At 40.1% G+C, this 22277-nt stretch overlaps 1 protein-coding gene across 1 annotated transcript in view; it reads left to right on the top strand.

The window, feature by feature from the left end:
* ADGRD1 (adhesion G protein-coupled receptor D1) overlaps nt 1-22277 on the top strand; it is a 717614-nt gene that overhangs the window by 91280 nt on the left and 604057 nt on the right. Inside the window, exons 4-9 of the mRNA XM_075854444.1 lie at nt 2012-2134; nt 5352-5594; nt 8548-8802; nt 12281-12339; nt 16647-16802; nt 18542-18601. Coding sequence (XP_075710559.1) covers nt 2012-2134; nt 5352-5594; nt 8548-8802; nt 12281-12339; nt 16647-16802; nt 18542-18601 — 896 coding nt within the window. The remainder of the gene's footprint in view (nt 1-2011; nt 2135-5351; nt 5595-8547; nt 8803-12280; nt 12340-16646; nt 16803-18541; nt 18602-22277) is intronic.

Genomic DNA, 22277 nt, shown 5'->3' with positions numbered 1-22277 from the left:
CAAGTATAAGTATATGTGTGGTCAGTGGCGTACCTAACACTGTAGCAGCCATAGCGGCTGCTACGTTGCCCGCGGCATGAGGGGACCCGTGCCGCCCACCGGCACAGGCCCCCCCATGTCCGGTGGCGCCACTAGCAGCCGAAATGGCTGCTACAGCATTAGCAATGCTACATTCAATAGTATCTGCATCCTTAGGATGCAGATACTATTGTACACTATGGCAGAGCAGGGTGGTTGCTCCCTGCTATGCCATTTACTAGGCTATAGGCTGTTCATTCTGCAGCCTATCAGGCGCAGGGACAGGATCATGCCGGCCTATGCAGGGATCCCGTCGCCATTGTGGAGCAGCTGCATTCATCACCGGAATGGGGCCAAGGTGAGTATAATTTTTTTTGTTTTATTTGTTTGGGAGGCACTGTCTATAAGGGGGTGGTGGGGGGCTGTATGGCACTATCTACAAGGGGGAAGTGGGGGGGCTGTAAGGCACTATCTACAAGGGGGAGGTGGGAGGCTGTATGGCACTGTCTACAAACGGGAGGTGGGGGGATGTATGGCATTGTCTACAATTGGGAGGTGTGGGCTGTATAGCACTATCTACAAGGGGGAGGTGGAGGCAGCATGGCACTGACTACAAGGGTGAGGTGGCGTGCACTGTCTACAGACGGAAGGTGCGGGTACTGTGTACAAGTGGGAGGTGGGGACTGTATATCTAAAAGGAGGTGGGTGGCACTATTTACAAGGGGGGGCACTATCTACAAGGGAAATGGAGGCACTATCTGCAGGGGGCTGTGTGGCACTATCTACAAGGGGGATGTGACACTATCTACAGGGGGACTGTATAGCATAGCACTGCCTACAGGGGGGCTATATGGCAGAATCTACAGGGGGGCTGTATAGCACAATTTACAGGTGCGCTGTTTGGCATAATCTACAGGGGGCTGTATGGCACTATCTACAAGGGGGCTGTATGGCACTATCTACAGGGGCTGCTTGGCAGAATCTACAGGGGGGGTTGTATGGCACAATCTACAGGGGGGCACTATCTACAAGTGGGGGCTGTGTGTGGCACCCAGAGGAGGGGAGGGGGGCCCAGCCAAAAGTTTGCTATGGGGCCCAGAGCTTCCAAGTTACGCCCCTGTGTGTGATCAATTCAAAGAACTAGCCCATAATCTGTTCTTTCCAAGGACTCTACTAAGGAGCATGGGACATTCATTACGTGTGGAAGAAAGACGTTTCAGACATTAATGTAGGAAAGACAAAATGTTATCTGAAAAAATACTGAAGCAGGTACGAGATGTAATAAATATGATTTTTTTTTTTAAAAGGAATTGTTATACAGTATTCCGTGATAAAATGTCTTTATTATATATTTTTCTAGACAGGAGCTTTAAGATTCATGTAAAATATAATTTTCATATAAAGCAACTTGTATTTAATTCATAATTTTTCCTAAGATCGAAAGACAGTTCTTTTTGATTCCACAAATAATTTGCATGAGTTGAAGTTTGTCTTCTAAGCATCTACAGCTACAAACAAATAGCATAATAGGAAACGGATATTAGAAATGCCAGAGGTGGAGTATTTGCATTTGCACAACCTGAAGGGAGAACAGATGGATGACTTTATTGGCAAACAGATAAAAAAAAAAGTCAATAAATATGGATGAATATTAATGCATTGCACATGTGAAGCACACCAGACCTTGTTGCTGTCTAGATTTGCAGCCTTGTATTGTGTCTTATTTTATGTAAGTTGTGAAAGATGTGCACATTATTTATTAGAATATTGTAATTTATTGGTGCAGTGAGAGATATAATTCAAATTTTATGTGTGTGCACGCGCGCGCGCGCGCGCGCGCGCGCGCGTGTGTGTGTGTGTGTGTGCATATGTGCGCGTGTGTGTGTGTTGTGTAAATGTGCCTGCTCAGTATTACACATAGCAGTGCATATTATCTGACTGCTGTGATAGTATAAGGTTGGCTAATGTCAAAATGTATCTGCTCTCTCCTTAGATATTGTAGAAGGAACTGTCAATCATGGCATAGTCCTTAATGAGCAGAAAGGAGTTACTCTGCTATACTTTGGAAGTTCCAAAACCTCTTGTATTAGTGATCCAAGTACATGTGGGCCAGAAGGTTAGTGCTTGGATATTATATATATATATATATATATATATATATATATATATATATATATATATATAATTTTTTTTTTACTGACGATTTGAAATTAAAGAGGCTCTGTCACCAGATTATAAATGCCCTGTCTCCTACATAATCTGATTGGCGTTGTAATGTAGATAACAGCAGTGGTTTTTATTTTGAAAAACGATCATTTTTGAGCAAGTTATGAGCTAGTTTAGATTTATGCTAATGAGTTTCTCAATGGACAACTGGGCGTGTTTTTACTTTTTACCAACTGGGTGTTGTACAGAGGAGTGTATGAGGCTGACCAATCAGTGACCAATCAGCGTCATACACTTCTCATTCTTCCAGCCCAGCATGATCCACAGCACAGTGTGATTGTGCAGTGAAAGAAGTAAACATGCCCAGATGTTACAAACACAATACACGCCCAGCTGGAAATAAGAGAAAACACGCCCAGTTGTCCATTAGAAAGGCTCATTTGCATAAATATAAAATTGCTCATAACTTAGCCAAAAATGATCGTTTAAAAAAAAACAAAAAACTTTACTGTTATCTACATTGCAGCGCCGATCACATGGAAAAGGAGATAGGGATTTGATAATCTGGTGACAGAGCCTCTTTAACATTTAAGATTTATCTGGGTCTTGTAATGCAGACCCCACATATCACATTCCCATCTTAAAGGGATTGTCTAAAGTTCAAACTTTATATAATGAAAAAGTTATATAACATTTAGGGCACGGCCAGACGTGGCAGAGTTTTTCCGCTGCAAATGTTGGTGCAGATTTGAGGCAATTACGCAACGAATCTGCACCAACCTTTGCATATTTGACAGGTAATTCAGACGTTGCAGAAAAGACAGCGGACTTGCCACAGATTTCAGTTTTTGCATTGCAAAGGCTGAAATCCGCAGTTAAATTCTGCTTCTTCTCCGCAACAGAGTGCATGCTGCAGAGGGAAAATTCCGCACCGCAGTCTATGGTCCGCAGCGGAGTTTTCCGCAACGTCTGAACTAACTTACCTAAAAATGTATAGAAACAAATGTAAAAAACGACCGCAGGAGAATTCCACTGCGGACTGTCCGCAGCGAAATTCCACAGCAATTCCTCCACGTCTGGCCGTGCCCTTAGACATTCCTTTTGTCTAAATTCTTTGGCATGTTCAAGATCTGTGCTTGCTGTTTGGGAATTGAAACATTTTTGTTTAATTTACAAGCTGAAAACTCATCCTAAACTAGTACTGCTCACACCCATGAGGGTTTGTTACAATTTGTCAATGTAGGCAATCGTCTTAGAGAAAAACACATAAGCAGCACAAATCTTTCTCCTGCAATGTCCTGGACTACTGATGGATTTCTCTATCTATATTGATACGCTGTAACAAGCATTTAGATTTGTGAGCAGGGTCAGGATGGGTTTTCAGCCTCTGAATGTAAATAAGATTGTTTCTATTCTTGGCAGCAAGTGAGCAAAGTTGATGAATTAAACTTAAAAAGTACATTAGGAAGTAGTATAACTTTTTGGTATATAGTAATTAAAGGGGTGTTGTTTTTTTAAGGTAATCCCTATTTATATGCCCTTTTAGGGCATATGTGTGTAAGAGAGAGGGGTGCCCTACAAAGAGCGGAATTTCCTGTGGAGGACCTGTCTTATCTCTTCATTACGTGGACGGTCCATTGATTTAATTTTCCCTCATTTTCGGGGGACCTGTAACACAGGAAGGGGTTTCCAAACAGGACAGCTCCTGTTTACATAAGACTGGACATCCCTTTTGAATAGGTTGTCCAGGTTTTATTAAAATTATTTATAACATTTTAAGTTATACAGATTTCTAATATATTGTATTTAAAATTCTGCTCATATACCTTTCTTATACCGGTGAAGTAGTCCCATAACTCATGCTATGTTTAGTCCTATTCAGTTTGATCATGGATGCATTATACAGGACTAATCTGTGGGCTATACCTTTAGGGCATGGCCCCACGTAGCGGTTTTCTTCCGCAACTGTCCGCATCAATGCCGCACAGAATCTGCGTTGCAGATTCTGTGGCGGATCTGCCCAAAATGTGCAGTAAATTGATGCGGACTAGCTGCTGCGTATTGAGGTGAAAGTACTTCCCTTCTCTCTATCAGTGCAGGATAGAGAGAAGGGACAGCACTTTCCCTAGTGAAAGTAAAAGAATTTCATACTTACCGGCCATTGTCTTGGTGACGCGTCCCTCTTTCGGCATCCAGCCCGACCTCCCTGAATGACGCGGCAGTCCATGTGAACGCTGCAGCCTGTGATTGGCTGCAGCCGTCACTTAGACTGAAACGTCATCCTGGGAAGCCGGACTGGAGAAAGAAGCAGGGAGTTCTCGGTAAGTATGAACTTCTATTTTTTTTACAGGTTGCTGTAGATTGGGATCGGTAGTCACTGTCCAGGGTGCTGAAACAGTTACTGCCGATCGCTTAACTCTTTCAGCACCCTGGACAGTGACTATTTACTGACGTCGCCTAGCAACGCTCCCGTAATTACGGGTGCACGCACATAGTCACCCGTAATTACGGGAGCCCCATTGACTTCCTCAGTCTGGCTGTAGACCTAGAAATACATAGGTCCAGCCAGAATGAAGAAATGTCATGTTAAAAAAGCAATACGCATCCGCAGCACACATAACATGTACATGACATCTGCGGACTTCATTGCGGAATTTAGAATCTCCATTGAAGTCAATGGAGAACTTCCGCAATGAGTCCGCAACCAGTCCGCCACTGGTCCGCAACATCCATTGTATGCTGCGGACACTAAATTCCGCACCGCAGCCTATGCTCCGCAGCGGAATTTTCCACCTCGTCTAAACGAAGCCTACTAAAAAGAAGTGGAAGGCAATGGGGAAACGGGTCCGCTGCGGATTAACGCTGCGGAGTGTCCGCAGCGGAATTCCAGAGTAATTCCGCCACCTGGGGCTTTGCCTTTACTGTGCAGATACAGGGATCTAGTGCAAGGTTATAAGAAAGGCAGGTGAGCAGAATTTCTAATACATGTATATCAGAAAACTTTATATCCTCCTATTCTACAAATAAGTATATAAATAAATGAAAAAATATAAAAAGCGGACAACCTTTTTAATATGATTGATCTTTTAAAATTTTACTATTCTTCTATAATTTCTACCTTCTTTTAGTATGTGTTGTATAAATGTTCCTTTTTCCTCCAAAACCAGGTGTCTCGTTCTCATTTTTTTGGAAAATCCAGGACCAACAAGATAAGAAACAGAATACCTATACCCACTCTTACCAGCATGAACCGTCTCAAAACGGAGGCCATAAGGCCCGACAAGCACAGGCTTTTGGGAAAAAAGTCACTTCTCATGGATTTGAAATCTACTCAGACGAACATGATGGTTATGTGGAAGTTTACACTCGTAGTGACTCAAAACTGTGGAGAGCAAGCATTAAAGCCCCAGGTACCTGTCACATTCAGTCTTATGCTAGATTATATGTTGGAAGCTGGTTTATCAATGATTTAGGGCAATTTACTAATATACATGTGATCCAGTGAATGATCTAGTTGAAGAATTGATCTTATTTATCAATTAATTATTTCCATTTTGCTAGCCTTAAATGAACTACGAAAGCCTGTCCACAGTTTACACTTTCCATACAAATCTGATAAAACTGGAGAGAGACCCTGTGCTTAGACAAAATAAAAGAATCGGCCCACTTATGGTTAGCGGTAGTTCTGTTGAACATGTAAATACAAAGTCATCAGGTTTATACCAGATACAATATCTGTGCATTGGCATATGCACCTTATAGGCAGCCCAAGGGGATAACAAGTGTCCCACATATTTGTCACATATTTCAATGTGTGGTAAGAACCTGTACAGAGATCCTCACTCCACAGAGAGTGTACAACATTGGAAAAAAAAGGTGTATAATCATCCTAAGGATCGGGGAATGGTAATTGGGAGCAAACAGGCACCAATTGCTACTGTGGAAGGTAGTTAGGTGTGTGATGATATTTACCAGTAGCAGATTATGCCCCGTTTTAACTATTGCTGTAGGCCACCTCTTCTTTACACTATATATATATATATATATATATATATATATATATATATATATATATATGTGTGTGTGAATAAATGTTATAGCTTTTTTTGGTTATTGTACCTAACTGTAATCCTCCTCAGAGGTGTAACGTGAAGCTACAGGGCCATGATGCAAACACTGTATAGATGATATATAATATTGGTGTTTTCTTATGTGGAAGGGGGATCTTTAAGTCCCCTCAGACACCAGGGCTCGGGTGCCACTGCTACATCTGCACCCCCTATAGCTACACCCCGATCCTCCTGTAAATTGTCAGTGTTACCATAATTATTTATTATCACTTACATACATTTATATGTTTATTAACATAATGGAGATCTAAGATGTTTTTCAGGAATATATGACTTTTTTACTCTTGCCATCCCATTAAATCTATTAGACAGACAAACCTTTCAGCACAGTTTTTCCAGCCAAAAAGTGAATCTTATAGTCAGAAAAATACAGTAACTTATGAATCGTGAGTAGTCATTGTGACTGCTCATGAACAGTTTCCAAGTCTGGAAATAGTACTATATTCTTTTCTTTATTACTCTGAAAGACTTGACATTTAAAAAAAGAAATAAAATCACGTAAGCTGTCATTCCTGAAGTAATGCTGAAGGACTAGTATTTGGCATTGTATATAAGGGTTCAATGGGCAATTAAATGAAATGTACTCTCTATTTTAATAAAAGAAGATTTGTGTGCAGTGAACCAGAATGCGACGCTCAACGCTTTATATATTTACCACGTCTGTATATATCAATATAATAAAGGTAATAACAGATTTCACAGCGCATGGGTATATTTATAGTGGTTTCTCCCTAGTTGTCAGTCATGTCCCAGTTGCTCTGAATTCTTGTCATTTATAGTCAAGATGAAGCTGGATGATTAGAATTAGAAGATAATACTGAGAAGTTTACATTTTATTTTAGCACATTATTGCATGAATAGTGGGAATAGGGCTGGGATTATCATAAAATACCGAAGGCCAGTGCCTATTGCTACAGAAATTAAGGGCTTGTCTACACGTAAAGGAATTGCAGCGAATTTTTCATCCGGAATTGCGGACGTAAAATACGCAGCGGAATACAGTAACCGCAAAGTGGGTGTGATTTAACAAATGTTATTTACATGTTGTGGAAAAATTCCATCCAGAAATTCACCTGCGGTTCGTAATTTTATTCCTGCAGCGTGTCAATTATTGCTGCGGAAAATTGACTTTTTTCCTGTATTTTTCTGATGTACTGCGTAATTTGCTGCGGAAACGCTGCAGAATTTCTTACAGGGGGTGTAAATGAAATCACAGGAAGAATAAATCACCATCACACAGCCCTTGAAAAAAACGCATCAAAAAATCAGAGCAAAAATCCGCACTATTTTACGCAGTAAAAAACGTATGAAATAGTGTGGAGTTCCCTAAGAGAGTCCTTTCTTCTAGTGGTTTCTAGTAGTAGGAGGAGGCTTACTACTGTACTATAGGTTGTGTGGCAATGGGCTTAACTAGTGTAAAATACTTATTGCATGCAAATAACTGGGTAAATAACTGTAAAATATGTCAACCTTGGTGTGATAGGATGTCTGCCTTGCAGCATTGGGGACATTGATTTTTATCGACCAGGGTAAAATCCGCATTGGCCATTTATAATTAAGGGCTCATGTTTTGGCTCTGTACAAAATACTATTCATATTGACTGTGATAGATAATCGTGGCATGCTCAAACGGACCCTGTAGTATGTAGGTATTTACTGCTAGAAGCATGTCTGTATTTCAGTGCTGTACGGAGGCACCATCGAGCAGCATATGTACGATGATGTACGTACTCTGTGCCCAAGGTCTAAATAAATAATGCAATAGCTTTACCTGGAGTCCTATGCAAAAAAAACACCACATTTTGATATCTGAATGAGTTGTGGCAAATGACAATGTCGGCTGTAATTAATAAACCCTAGTTTACTACACCTCTATATCTTCGTATGCACTAAATTAATAATTTTCTCCAATATTAATTCTGTCTTGCACCATAGGTACAAATGCATGTATAAGTGGTGGTGTTTGTAGTTTTTATATACCTTTCATTTATATTGCTTTATAGACAATGTTAATGTCAATGGGTATATTTAACTTACATACTTAATTCTATTTACACAGGTAAAAATCATTGACATTCATTTTTATATAAATCACGTGTCATCTATAATAAATAGTATGTCAAATTTTGTCAAAATACAGAATAAAACATTGTAACGAATGCCGTTTTGTTGCCCAATATTATAATTCACAGCATTCCTAAGGTACATTTATGTTTTCTCACTTGGCTTTAAGGTCTCTATTGGACACACGTTCTTTTTACCTGGACTTCCAGCGAGGGCTTGAAGGTTTATGTAAATGGCACATTCAATGCCAGTGATTCCAGGGGTCAAGTTTCCCAAAGTTATGGGGATAACAATGACAGCTTGGTTGTGGGAACAAACAGTGATCCTTCCAAGCATTATGTGAACGGAGTTTTCGATGAGTTCATCATTTGGGAGAGAGCGCTCAATACATTTGAGATTCACCACTATTTTACAGCTGCCATTGGTATGTTATTTTGGTAAGCAACATCAGTGTATGTCGCTTCTTGATTTCATGTATATTTATACATAAAAGATTACTTATGCTAACATAGGCCTTACTACTGACATGTCTATGAAAAACATTTACTCACTGATTTTAAATGATTTTTTTTTTATATGACATTATCTATAATTGATCTGTTTGGGGCATCATAATAATATGAAAACTAAGTAGCCTTCATCTGATTCTGAGAGAGATAAAACTGATTTATCAGCGACCCTCCAGTCCAAAAAAAGAATTGACTATACATTACCCGCTGCCCTGCTACTGATGGTTCTAGCCTCCATTCCTGGGTTTCGGACCCCTGACTTCTGCTCTCCAAGATAGCCACCCCAATCTTAGACTTTGCTATGAAAAACTTCTTTGGAAATCTGAGGCATGCTCCCACCCCCTCCTTTGCCCTGCGATGATTGAGCGTTTATGATGTCGGCCATTGTGTGATCAGCGCTCGCCTATCGGAAGGCAGTGGAGGAGGTGAGGGCCTGTCTCAGACTTCCAAAGAAGATCTCTATAGCAAAGTTTTAAACTGTGGAGAGAGGAAAATGGGGCACCAGAATCCAGGAACGAAGGCCAGATCATTCAGGAGCGGGCCAGTAGGTAAATTGACTATACGTTTTCAGTGTATAGTCACTGGAGGGTTGCTTTCAACAATAACCAAATATGTATTAAAGGGGTATTCCCATCATAGAATGTTATAGCAAATCGCTAGGATATCACAAAACATTCTCATTGGTAGGGGTCCCAACTCCGAGACTCTGCCAAACCTGAGAACGAAGGAATCGAGGTCCCATTGGATTTTACGTACAGGGAATAGCAACACAGCCCCATTCATTGGTTGTTGCAGTTTCATAGACATCGCTGTGCAGTAAAACATTATGGATGAGCTGCAGCATTCTAAGGATCTGTTGGGGTCTTGCAGTCACCGCTACTGATCAGTAAGTGATGGCATATCCTAGCAATTTGCCATCACTTACAATGGTGGGAAAACACATTTATTGCAAATCCAATGTTAGCATGTGATAGTGGTTTGTAAATAATGTAGCTGGAATACAAGGTACACTAATATAGAGAGGACTCCTGCTGAGTTAAAGTCAACACAATATATTGCCTATATTCTAATTGCATAAAATTTCTCTCAACATTATTATATTTTTTTGTATTTTGCCTAAAAATAGCATGTGAAATTTTGCAAGTGTAAATACTATTAATGAATTAGATTTTTGTCCTTAAAGGGAACCAGTCACCAGGGCTAGATGCTTTACATTGTATTGATGCCCTAATAATGCTAAACTAGAGGGCAGGATTACACCCACTTAATGATCTCTTACACTGCCCATCAGGGAGCTTGCATATATGCCACTTCCCTTGTGAGTAATCTCAGAGTCTGGGGGGTCACTTGACAGGTTCCTGCCAAAACTGGGAGATAGAAAGTGCTGGTACTATATAGTCAGCAAGTGGGACCTGCTTCTTTTTCCCTCTTTAATGTCATATTCCAGACCATTAAATGTCCACTTTTGCAGCTTTGATAACATTTTGTATATATGTTCTCATTTAAGGGGTACCTGTCGGGATGGTTTCAAGCACTCTCTGTAATGATTATGGATGATGGTAGTGCTTACACTCTAGTTACAATAAAGGCTAAGGGTATGTTCACACGATTAACAAAATACGTCTGAAATTACGGAGCTGTTTTCAAGGGAAAACAGCTCCTGATTTTCAGAAGTTTTTTGGGCAACTCGCGTTTTTCGCAGCGTTTTTCGCTGCGTTTTTTTACGGCCGTTTTTGGAGCTGTTTTAATAGAGTCTATGAGAAAACGGCTCCAAAAACGTCCCAAGAAGTGTCCTGCACTTCTTTTGACAAGCCGTCATTTTACGCGCCGTATTTTGACAGCGACGCGTAAAATGACAGCTCGTCTACACAGAACATCGTAAGACCCATTGCAAGCAATGGGCAGATGTTTGCCGACGTATTGGAGCCGTCTTTTCAGGCGTAATTTGAGGCGTAAAACGCCTAAGGGTATGTGTACACGACCTCTTTTCAGACGTAATGGAGGCTTGTATAGACTTCAAAAATGTTTCTGTCTATACAATAGTCAGCACTCAATGGGAAAATATATTTTAAAGGAAACTATATGATAGTTATAAAAGTCTTAGAATTTCCCCTTTAGTATAGAAGTCGTAGTTGCTGCACTTCTGCAGATGTCTCCTTGCAGCTGGATAACTGTTCAGCCAGCGCAGGATTCAGGAATTTCCGCACTGCTCTCCTGTTGGCACTTATTAAACATGCACAAGAACGATTGTTCTCAGTGCTAATATTAACCTTTCTAGCACCAGCAATTTTATGACACAGAATAGCAGAGAATATTACATGACATGCCTATTTAAAGGAGTAAAGCACTCGGCTGTTTCTGTCAGCCCCGTAGACATTAAATGGAGCGGCAGGGCACATACTTGTCCGCCGCTCCATTGAAGCTCCTCCTCACTGCGGCAGGTGCAGTAAGAAGGAATGCTGGGCTCAAGACCTCCGATCTAGAGATCAGTGGAGGTCTCAGAGATTAGACATTTATCACCGATCCTGTAGATATGTGATAAATGTTGATCTTGGGACAACCCCTTTAATTCATTCTAGACAAAAGTTAACCTGACTGTAAACAAGTAGTATTTTTGCCAATGTGTATGTATTTCTACATTGTTCTCACTCATGCACACGTATGACAAGGTTGAACGATATTAAAAATGTTGCCCGCTTTAGACAATCCCTGTGTGATACGATGATAACAGGGTGATCTGCTGCTCGGATCCCCAGTGATCAGCAGTAATCTGTGGGGTAAGATTCCTTGATTTCACCCCATGACAAATGAAGCATTTCACAGTTGTCATTGAAATCAATTGGCTGATAAAAGATATGTACAGCAGTTGGGAATCCCATTCCCTTCCTGTTGCACCAGAATAAAGGCTGCCATCTGTGGCTTGTATTCTGTCTGAGGCAGGCTACCATAAAACATTTTGTGTCTGCTGACAGGAAATCTACAATGTATTGCACCTACTTTCAGCTCTCCTGCTTTACTATCTGAACCTTCATGCCTGTACAGGGAGCAATACTAATAATACTTATTTATTATGGAATGACTGTTTCTGCAGATCTCTAATATAAAAAAGGAGGATGGTAATAATGGACTTATGTACACTAGTCTTTCTGACATGGTGAAGTTACAGTAGTGCATAATGGGAGTAAATTGAGTTTTAAAGCAACACATATAATTTAAAGTATGACCATGTTGTAACACAATTATGACATGGAAGTGCATGCGAGAATAGCAAATAATAATGTGTTAATGCGTGCCATTTATGAAGCTCATGCCCCTCATGCTAAATCCTTTAACACCTGTCTAGTTAGCCTCTTTGCCCTGAATAAACCATATTAATTGTTCATTTCTTCTCAGGGGAAGAAACTTTTGCTACTGCAACAATATCCAGTGCCCCGGGCAAATCACACCTGACGGTAAGAGTAGTCTGTTTGTAATAGGGTTGTCACGATACCAGAATTTGGACTTCGATACCGATACTTTGTGCAGTATTGTGATTTTCGATACCAAAACGATACTTTGCCAACAAAAAAAAAAAAAAAAGTTCTTCCATTTTCTTATGTGAGGCACGTGGTGAGATGATGAATTTTGTATGTGCCTCACATTAATAGTAATTAACCCCATCATGATCCTCAGTCATAATGGACAACATTGGGTTAATGTGTGGGGTACATGATGGGGTTAATTACTATTAATGTGAGGCACATGGAGGTTAAATTCATAATACCTCGTGCCTTAAAATAATAAGTGAAAGAAGTTTTTATTTAATTTTTTTATAGCGTACACATCATAAATGATGCAAAAAATTAGTTGTGCAGGTTATTATGGCCGCGCCAATACCGAATATGTGTATATATTATGTATTGAGACTTATTTTAATGTTTATTGTAAAAAATGTGTATGTATATTTTTTTTATTTAACATTACTTTATGTTTTTACTTTTTTATTTTTAATCTTTAACCCCTTCCCTTTGCTTGCATTCTGGGCCCTAATGGCCAAGCCATTTTTTACATTTTTCCATTGTCACATTTGAAGAGCTATAACTTTTATATTTTTGCGTCGACATAGCTGTGTAAGGTCTTGTTTTTTGCGGGACGACTTGTAGTTTTTATTGGTACCATTTGATGCGACTTTTTGATCACTTTTTATCAATTTTTTTTAAAGTCAGGATTAACAGAAAACAGCAATTTTTCCATTGTTTATTATTTTATTTTTTATGGCGTTCACAGTGCGTGTTAAATAATGTAATGCTTTAGGGTATGTTCACACGGCCAAATTTCAGACGTATACGAGGCGTATTATGCCTCGTTTTACGTCTGAAAATACGGCTCCAATACGTCGGCAAACATCTGCCCATTCATTTGAATGGGTTTGCCGACGTACTGTGCAGACGACCTGTTATTTACGCATCGTCGTTTGACAGCTGTCAAACGACGACGCGTAAAAATACAGCCTCGTCAAAAGAAGTGCAGGACACTTCTTTCAGACGTTTTTGGAGCTGTTTTCTCATAGACTCCAATTAAAACAGCTCCAAAAACGGACGTAAAAAACGCCGCGAAAACGGCGCGAAAAACGCAGCGAAAAATGTGAGTTGGTAAAAAAACGTCTGAAAAGCAGGGTCTGTTTTCCCTTGAAAACAGCTCTGGATTTTCAGACGTTTTGGTTGACTACGTGTGAACATACCCTTATAGTTGGGGTCGTTACGGACGCGGCGATACCTAATATGTGTACATTTTTTGCTTTATTGTGGATTTTTTTTAATAGTAAAGCATTTTGCAAGGGGAAAAAGTGGGTTTTTAATTTATTTATTTTTTATTAACTTTAATCAACTTTTTTTTACTTTTATACTAGTCCCACTAGGGGACTTCACTATGCGATCGTCTGATCGCTATTATAATACACTGCAATACTTTTGTATTGCAGTGTATTACTGCCTGTCCGTTTAAAACGGACAGGCATCTGCTAGGTCATGCCTCAGGCATTTACTACAGGCAGACTTGGGGGCCTTTAGTAGGCCCCCGGCTGCCATCAGAGACACAGACAGTCAGCGATTTTATCGCCGGGTGTCAGTGGGATGAGAGGGAGCTCCCTCCCTCTCTCCAAAACCACTCAGATGTGGTGCACGCTATTGAGCACCGCATCTGAGGGGTTAAACGTCTGAGATCGATACTAATATCAATCTCAGCCGGTCGAGCAGGGACGCCCCCAGCCCTCAGCTACCTCTGGCAGCTGAGAGCAGGGAGATTTCACGGCTCGCTGCTCTGTTTACTTTATTCTAATGCAGCGCCATGGAATGGCGGCGCTGTAGAATAAAGCCCATTAATGACCACCGTGAAAAGGCTTATCGGCGGTCATTAAAGGGTTAATGTACCGTCATACATCTAAATGCCAGTACATTAGCCTGTATACTGATGATACACAGGCAGTTGTTAGGACATATGTATCTAAGTATGCCCTAACAACAAGAAATATGGTCAGACAGTCCTGGGCTCCTTCAATGGACCCTGGGCTGTCTGCCCATATATGGTATGTCCCTCATTCCCTGTGACGTGATCCAAGGGGCATCTCTCTTTGCATTTTTCCCTTGAATGCTGCGGTCAGGTTTGAATGCAGCATTCAGGGGAATAGCGGCGGAAATTAGCGGTTTCACAGATTTCCACCGTTAGAGCGGGCCTGATGCTGTGTAATACAGCCATTGCCCTGCTCCTGACAACAAGTGTGTGCGTGCAGTCAGCATGAGGTGATGCTAAAGACAGAACATGGGGGTGTTTTGCAGTGCGCCTGCCATGTTCTGTCTTCAGTGCCGCCGCTCATTAGTGCAGCGCTGGTCGCATCACCTTATGCTGACTGCACGCACACTTGTCAGGACTCAGGAGCGGGGCAATGACTGTATCACAGAGCCGCAACCCCGCTCTAACAACGTTCATGTGTTACAATGCTAAGCTGTGCGGTGGCACAGGTTAGTATCGAAATACATGAAATAACAGTATTGAACAATTTGATGGTGCACGGTATCGAAACAGTATCAAAGTTTCGATGCATCGTGCATCCCTAGTTGGTAAGGGTTGGAGATTTCTTAAAATGACCTATTCTGTTACAGCATATGCTTACTTGTTAACCCTAAGGCTGGGTTCACACAACCTATTTTCAGGCGTAATGGAGGCGTTTTACGCCTCACATTACGCCTGAAAACATGGCTCCAATACGTCGGCAAACATCTGTCCATTCATTTCAATGGGTTTGCCGATGTACTGTGCCGACGACCTGTCATTTTACGTGTCGGTGTCAAAAGACGGCGCGTAAAATAACAGCCTCGTCAAAGAAGTGCAGGACACTTCTTGGGACGTAATTGGAGCCGTTTTTAATTGAATCCAATGAAGAACAGCTCCAAATTACGTCCGTAATGGACGCCCCGCAAAGCGCGAGTTCATGCAAAAACGTCTGAAATTCAGGAGCGGTTTTCTCCTGAAAGCAGCACCGTAATTTCAGACGTAAATGCAGTTATCGTGTGCACATACCCTTAGGGTCTATTCACATGGTGCAGTCAAATTGCAGTTTTTTGAAATGTGTTACAACACCCAGTTCAGCATTAGACAGTTATGGAATTGTATGCACTACAGATGTACCCGTCTTTAGCTTGACTTTTAACGCATTAAATACATAGTGGAGAGATGCTTTATCTTGACTTTTTCAATGAGTTTTCAATGACGTTTGTTATGTGATATCATGCTGCAGCAAGTTATCAGAGTCAAGATAAAGATGGCTACATCCATATACCATTATCAGTAATTGTTTCTGTACAAGTGGTGTTTACTGTATTGTGTTATTTTGTATAATTTACATGAAACTAGCTATAGAAGTCATATATTCCAACTGTTGGTAGAAAAATCTTCCCATAACATGCAGATTCATATGTCCGAGCTTGTCTGGTTATGTCAATGAAGTCAGAACAAAGAGGAAACACTAGAAATCTGATAAAAATGCAGACAGGCAATCTCTGGTTCCCCCAATATCACCTGGTTAGGGTTGTTCTATAGAACCCATACACAGGTATACTGGTACCAGATTCTGCCCAAATTGGCCATCGGTAGCTAAGAGCAGATTTACTACTGTGTCTAGAAAGTGTCGAAAAATTCACAAAATTGTGGCACATATTGGGTCAGTTTGGCGCAATTTTTATATTTTCACCTCACTAGACACTTTTAAAATTGTTCAAAAAATGGCACGTGGTTTAGAGGGAAAGGGGCGTGACTTGCTGGAAAGGAGTGTGTCTTAAAATGTGTCAATATACGCCAAAAATGTGCCAAAAAACTGGCACAAAATTCTGTTGCAAAATAAGCCAATATAAGCCAAATCAACAGATGTGTAAGGAAGAGAAATGTGTCAGGTCATGCAAGATGCGCCAAAATAATCATGCTGTTTGCCCCACTGTGATAAATTTGGTGCATTTTGTGCCTGCCTGTTTAAGTTCTAACTATTAGACTGCATTAGTAAATGTGGGCCATTGTAGCAATAGCAACCATAAGGCAATTGCTAGACAGATTGACCAACATTTTGTTTATTACGTCTTATTCAATTTCTTAATTACTGCATTTTTCTATGTGAAAACAATGACCAGGGGAAAGTCACATTGTGCTGCACATTTCAGTAAATGTAACACCCTGTTCCAGATCATGAATCGTTGACATTTTAATACAAACTTTCTTTATTTAATTTTACTAGGTCTCCACAGATGCCTATGTTCCCATTATAACAAATCTGACCCAAGACAGAGGGAGATCTTTCCACTCACAGCTTGTCTTGGGCTACTTGGAAGTTTTCCCGCAGATCCTGCCAAATAAATCCTTGTCGAAGGACACAGCAGGAAACTTGACCCAGGTAACCCTTCTTATTCTATAGTGCTGAATAAGAGATCTCTAAATATATTCCCCTCTACAGTGCCACTTTCTGCAGTACTCTGAATTCTCAGCAGTGTGCAAGGGGCAAGACCTACCTAGAAAGAAATGAGGGCCTGTGAAAATGTGGGCATGTCAGGGTGGATTGGGGAATAGGTTTCAAGTTTGGAAATTGAGTACTATAGATTATTTAACCACAAGCTGTAAATGGAAACTTGTGGTATAATTGAATTGGAGGTGATTATTGGGTGAAGTGTTTTATGGGTATGTTCTTGGTTAAAGAGGCTCTGTCACCAGATTTAGCAACCACTATCTGCTATTGCAGCAGATCGGCGCTGCAATGTAGATTACAGTAACGTTTTTATTTTTAAAAAACGAGCATTTTTGGCCAAGTTATGACCATTTTCGTATTTATGCAAATGAGGCTTGCAAAAGTACAACTGGGCGTGTATTATGTGCGTACATTGGGGCGTGTTTACTACTTTTACTAGCTGGGCGTTGTGCATAGAAGTATCATCCACTTCTCTTCAGAACGCCCAGCTTCTGGCAGTGCAGACACAGCGTGTTCTCCAGAGATCACGCTGTGTCGTCACTCACAGGTCCTGCATCGTGTCAGACGAGCGAGGACACATCGACACCAGAGGCTACAGATGATTCTGCAGCAGCATCGGCGTTTGCAGGTAAGTCGATGTAGCTACTTACCTGCAAACGCTGATGCTGCTGCAGAATCAACTGTAGCCTCTGGTGCCGACACGATGCAGGACCTGTGAGTGACGTCACAGAACTGCACTGCCAGAAGCTGGGCGTTCTGAAGAGAAGTGGATGATACTTCTCATCAGAGCGCCCAGCTAGTAAAAGTAGTAAACACGCCCCGATGTACGCACATAATACACGCCCAGTTGTACTTTTACTTTTCAACACGCCCAGTTGTACTTTTGCAAGCCTCATTTGCATAAATACGAAAATGGTCATAACTTGGCCAAAAATGCTCGTTTTTTAAAAATAAAAACGTTACTGTAATCTACATTGCAGCGCCGATCTGCTGCAATAGCAGATAGGGGTTGCAAAATCTGGTGACAGAGCCTCTTTAAAGCAACCACAGTCTAAAAGAGTACAGTTCTAGTATTTAAAGAAAAAGTTTTGTACAATGATATTAAAATGTAACTTGCAGCTCTGTTGTGGTCCATTGGCCAGTTGTGAAGCCCCCTCAAAAACATGACTCAGAAGCTGATATAAACAATGTGGGCTCATTGTTACCATTTTTTCAGCTTCTCCATTTAACAAAATGGAATAATCTTCCAATTTCCAGTCAAGAGATTGCAAATTCCGAAGACACTTCTCTTGGTATTAAAAAGCTACAGAAGCTTTAATGCTACATAAAAAAATGAGTTGCTACATTTTGCAGTGTTGTGCATTTGCTTTTGTAAAAGATTTATCTGTGAGCACAGATGATTCTGCAGAACTGCACTAAAATGCCGCTACATCTAATACCAGATTCATTGGCCTATGTTATAGCCTAATTGAAGCACTGTATCATCCCCATGTATATTTCCATTATAATTAATCGGTTAAGTAATATATATACCTATAAACTAAGTCGGCATAAAATAAGAACTTTAATGCTGAGGATGCATGTATTTCCGGCAAGGCGTATGTTTTGCTTGAGAATAAGTTTGCTGGGAAACATTTGTCATAAATATGAATTGCATTGTACACTTGTAGGCATTCCTCAAAAATGTGGAAGAACTCCTTTCCTTACCGACCTGGAGTGATGTGCCATCAGTGAGTATAGTAGAGTCGTATCATTTAGAGTTATCATTTAACATTATAGTTAAGTCACTATGATGCTGTACTTTTTAGTCCACTACTCTCCATTATCCATTGTCTTTCCTCTACTTTTAATGCCCACTCAAGTTATCTCTTCCCCTACTTAAATCCACAGTGATCGCTAACTTTCCCTTGCCTCAGAGGGTCCATTTTACAGGTAAGGTGGCACGCCTTAGAAGCTGAGCCCCATAGCAGCTACTATGCCTGCTACCCTGGTATTATGTCCATGGCCCAAACTAGACTTAGGAGAGAAAGGCCTTACAGTCTATATGGAGTAAGAAATGAATACAAAATGAAGGAATAAGTAAGCTTGGTTTAGAGAAGGAGCGTTAGGTGCTTTGTTAGTGGATTTCCAGACAAAGAGAAGATTTTAGACCTGATGCATTTTTAGAGTGGATTTGATGGTGCGAACATCTAAAAAGTGGTGAATAGCATGAGTGAAATTATAAGGAAGATAGAAAGGTATGTACACACGACAAAACTAATGCAGAAAAATAAAGATTTGCATTGTATAATATGCATTTGAATCATCTGGAGAATCATACATCCCTTTTGATGACAAAATCATGACAATAAAACCCCTAATATTCTTATAACTAGATTTTCTCTTATATTGGTATTCCTCATTGTATTAAACCTGTAAAGTAACAAATTATTCCCCCCAAACAAAAGAGTACTTACTGAATGTATGGCTGAAATAGCAGAAATGTTCACAACTGTGTGTATCTACATCACAACTACCCTTGATGTTGAAAACCTGCTCAGTGCACCGTCAAGTGCCTGAAAAGTGTATGGAACAGCAGAAATGGATCATGAAAGAACAATATATTGACCCTTCTTAAAAAAACAAACCATATTGAACAAAATGTTTTGTACAGTTTGTATATATATATATATATATATATATATATATATATATATATATATATATACATATATATATACAGTGAAGGAAATAAGTATTTGATCCCTTGCTGATTTTGTAAGTTTGCCCACTGTCAAAGACATGAACAGTCTAGAATTTTTAGGCTAGGTTAATTTTACCAGTGAGAGATAGATTATATATATATATAAAAAAAAAAAAAAGTCACATTGTCAAAATTATATATATTTATTTGCATTGTGCACAGAGAAATAAGTATTTGATCCCTTTGGCAAACCAGACTTAATACTTGGTGGCAAAACCCTTGTTGGCAAGCACAGCAATCAGACATTTTTTGTAGTTGATGATGAGGTTTGCACACATGTTAGATGGAATTTTGGCCCACTCCTCTTTGCAGATCATCTGTAAATCATTAAGATTTCGAGGCTGTCACTTGGCAACTCGGATCTTCAGCTCCCTCCATAAGTTTTCGATGGGATTAAGGTCTGGAGACTGGCTAGGCCACTCCATGACCTTAATGTGCTTCTTTTTGAGCCACTCCTTTGTTGCCTTGGCTGTATGTTTCGGGTCATTGTCGTGCTGGAAGACCCAGCCATGAGCCATTTTTAATGTCCTGGTGGAGGGAAGGAGGTTGTCACTCAGGATTTGACGGTACATGGCTCCATCCATTTTCCCATTGATGCGGTGAAGTAGTCCTGTGCCCTTAGCAGAGCAACACCCCCAAAACATAATGTTTCCACCTCCATGCTTGACAGTGGGGATGGTGTTCTTTGGGTCATAGGCAGCATTTCTCTTCCTCCAAACACGGCGAGTTGAGTTAATGCCAAAGAGCTAAATTTTAGTCTCAACTGACCACAGCACCTTCTCCAAATCACTCTCAAAATCATCCAGATGTTCATTTGCAGACTTCAGACGGGCCTGTACATGTGCCTTCTTGAGCAGGGGGACCTTGCGGGCACTGCAGGATTTTAATCCATTACGGCGTAATGTGTTACCAATGGTTTTCTTGGTGACTGTCGTCCCAGCTGCCTTGAGATCATTAACAAGTTCCCCCCGTGTAGTTTTCGGCTGAGCTCTCACCTTCCTCAGGATCAAGGATACCCCACGAGGTGAGATTTTGGATGGAGCCCCAGATCGATGTCGATTGACAGTCATTTTGTATGTCTTCCATTTTCTTACTATTGCACCAACAGTTGTCTCCTTCTCACCCAGCGTCTTACTTATGGTTTTGTAGCCCATTCCAGCCTTGTGCAGGTCTATGATCTTGTCCTTGACATCCTTAGAAAGCTCTTTGGTCTTGCCCATGTTGTAGAGGTTAGAGTCAGACTGATTAATTGAGTCTGTGGACAGGAGTCTTTTATACAGGTGACCATGTAAGACAGCTGTCTTTAATGCAGGCACCAAGTTGATTTGGAGCGTGTAACTGGTCTGGAGGAGGCTGAACTCTTAATGGTTGGTAGGGGATCAAATACTTATTTCTCTGTGCACAATGCAAATAAATATATATCATTTTGACAATGTGATTTTCTATTTATTTTTTATTTTTATATATAATCTATCTCTCACTGGTAAAATTAACCTATCCTAAAAATTCTAGACTGTTCATGTCTTTGACAGTGGACAAACTTACAAAATCAGCAAGGGATCAAATACTTATTTCCTTCACTGTATATATATATATACATATATATATATATATATATAGAGATATATAGAGATATCTATCTATCTATCTATCTATCTATCTATCTATCTATCTATCTATCTATCTATCTATCTATCTATCTATATATATATATATATATATATATATATATACATACATATATAAAACATAAGCGAGTGGTGCATTGTTCTGCTGTGCCATTACAAATGTCATCTTCACTTCCATTACACTTGTGTATAGATCATATTTTATCCATTTTAGCAGCTTAAACTGTATCCAGACTTGCTCTCCCACTCTGTTTGAGCCCACCCACAAGAAAGTTTTGGTAGTGTTATTACAGATGGGTTGAACATCTCCCTCTTTAATATTTTGGGTGTGGTAGGTAGGCCTAATGCAACAATGGATCCATCTGTGTACAACAACAACAACACTTTTTAACAGTAACTTTTTTTGGTAAATGTCCAGGCTCAAGGTTGTGAATACAAAGGATTGAGTGAAATTTTACAGTACGGTTTTCCCATCATTAGATAGAATATTGAAGCCCATTTGTAACAGATGAGTTCAGAAATATGGTTGTCATCAACATTATCGAGATTCTTGTAGTCCAGCCAAATGCAAATGAAAAATATAAATTGTTCCATACTCAAAATTTTACATTAAATGGTATAGCAACTTGTAATAGTATGACCTCTCTTATCAAAGGCATAGTTGAAGGTATGGATAGCATAGGCAAAAGGGCTAAATGTATAAAACATGTCTATCAGGCCTGTCTAATAACTACTACATTATAGTAACAAAACATAAGGCTCGGGTCAGGTTTACCCCGAACTGATGATAATGTGCAGCAATGTGAAGTTACGATGTGCTAAAATTGCTTCCAGCTTTGAAATGTCTAAAACATTTAAGGAATTTTGCAAGGGTGTCAGTTTAGGGTTGAATCATCTTAGATCTTTCATATTGTTATCAGGATGGTTGCTGTAGAAAAAGATCATATTACTGTTTCATTGACATATTCCGCCCGCTACTCTATGAATTTCAGCCCTTCACTTTTACTGATATTCTGACCTGTACAGTGTGTAAAT

Source organism: Rhinoderma darwinii, chromosome 1 (assembly GCF_050947455.1).
Source record: "Rhinoderma darwinii isolate aRhiDar2 chromosome 1, aRhiDar2.hap1, whole genome shotgun sequence".
Classification (NCBI taxonomy): domain Eukaryota; kingdom Metazoa; phylum Chordata; class Amphibia; order Anura; family Rhinodermatidae; genus Rhinoderma; species Rhinoderma darwinii.
The sequence above is the reverse complement of the archived record's forward strand: the minus strand, read 5'-3'. Positions and strand labels throughout refer to the sequence as shown.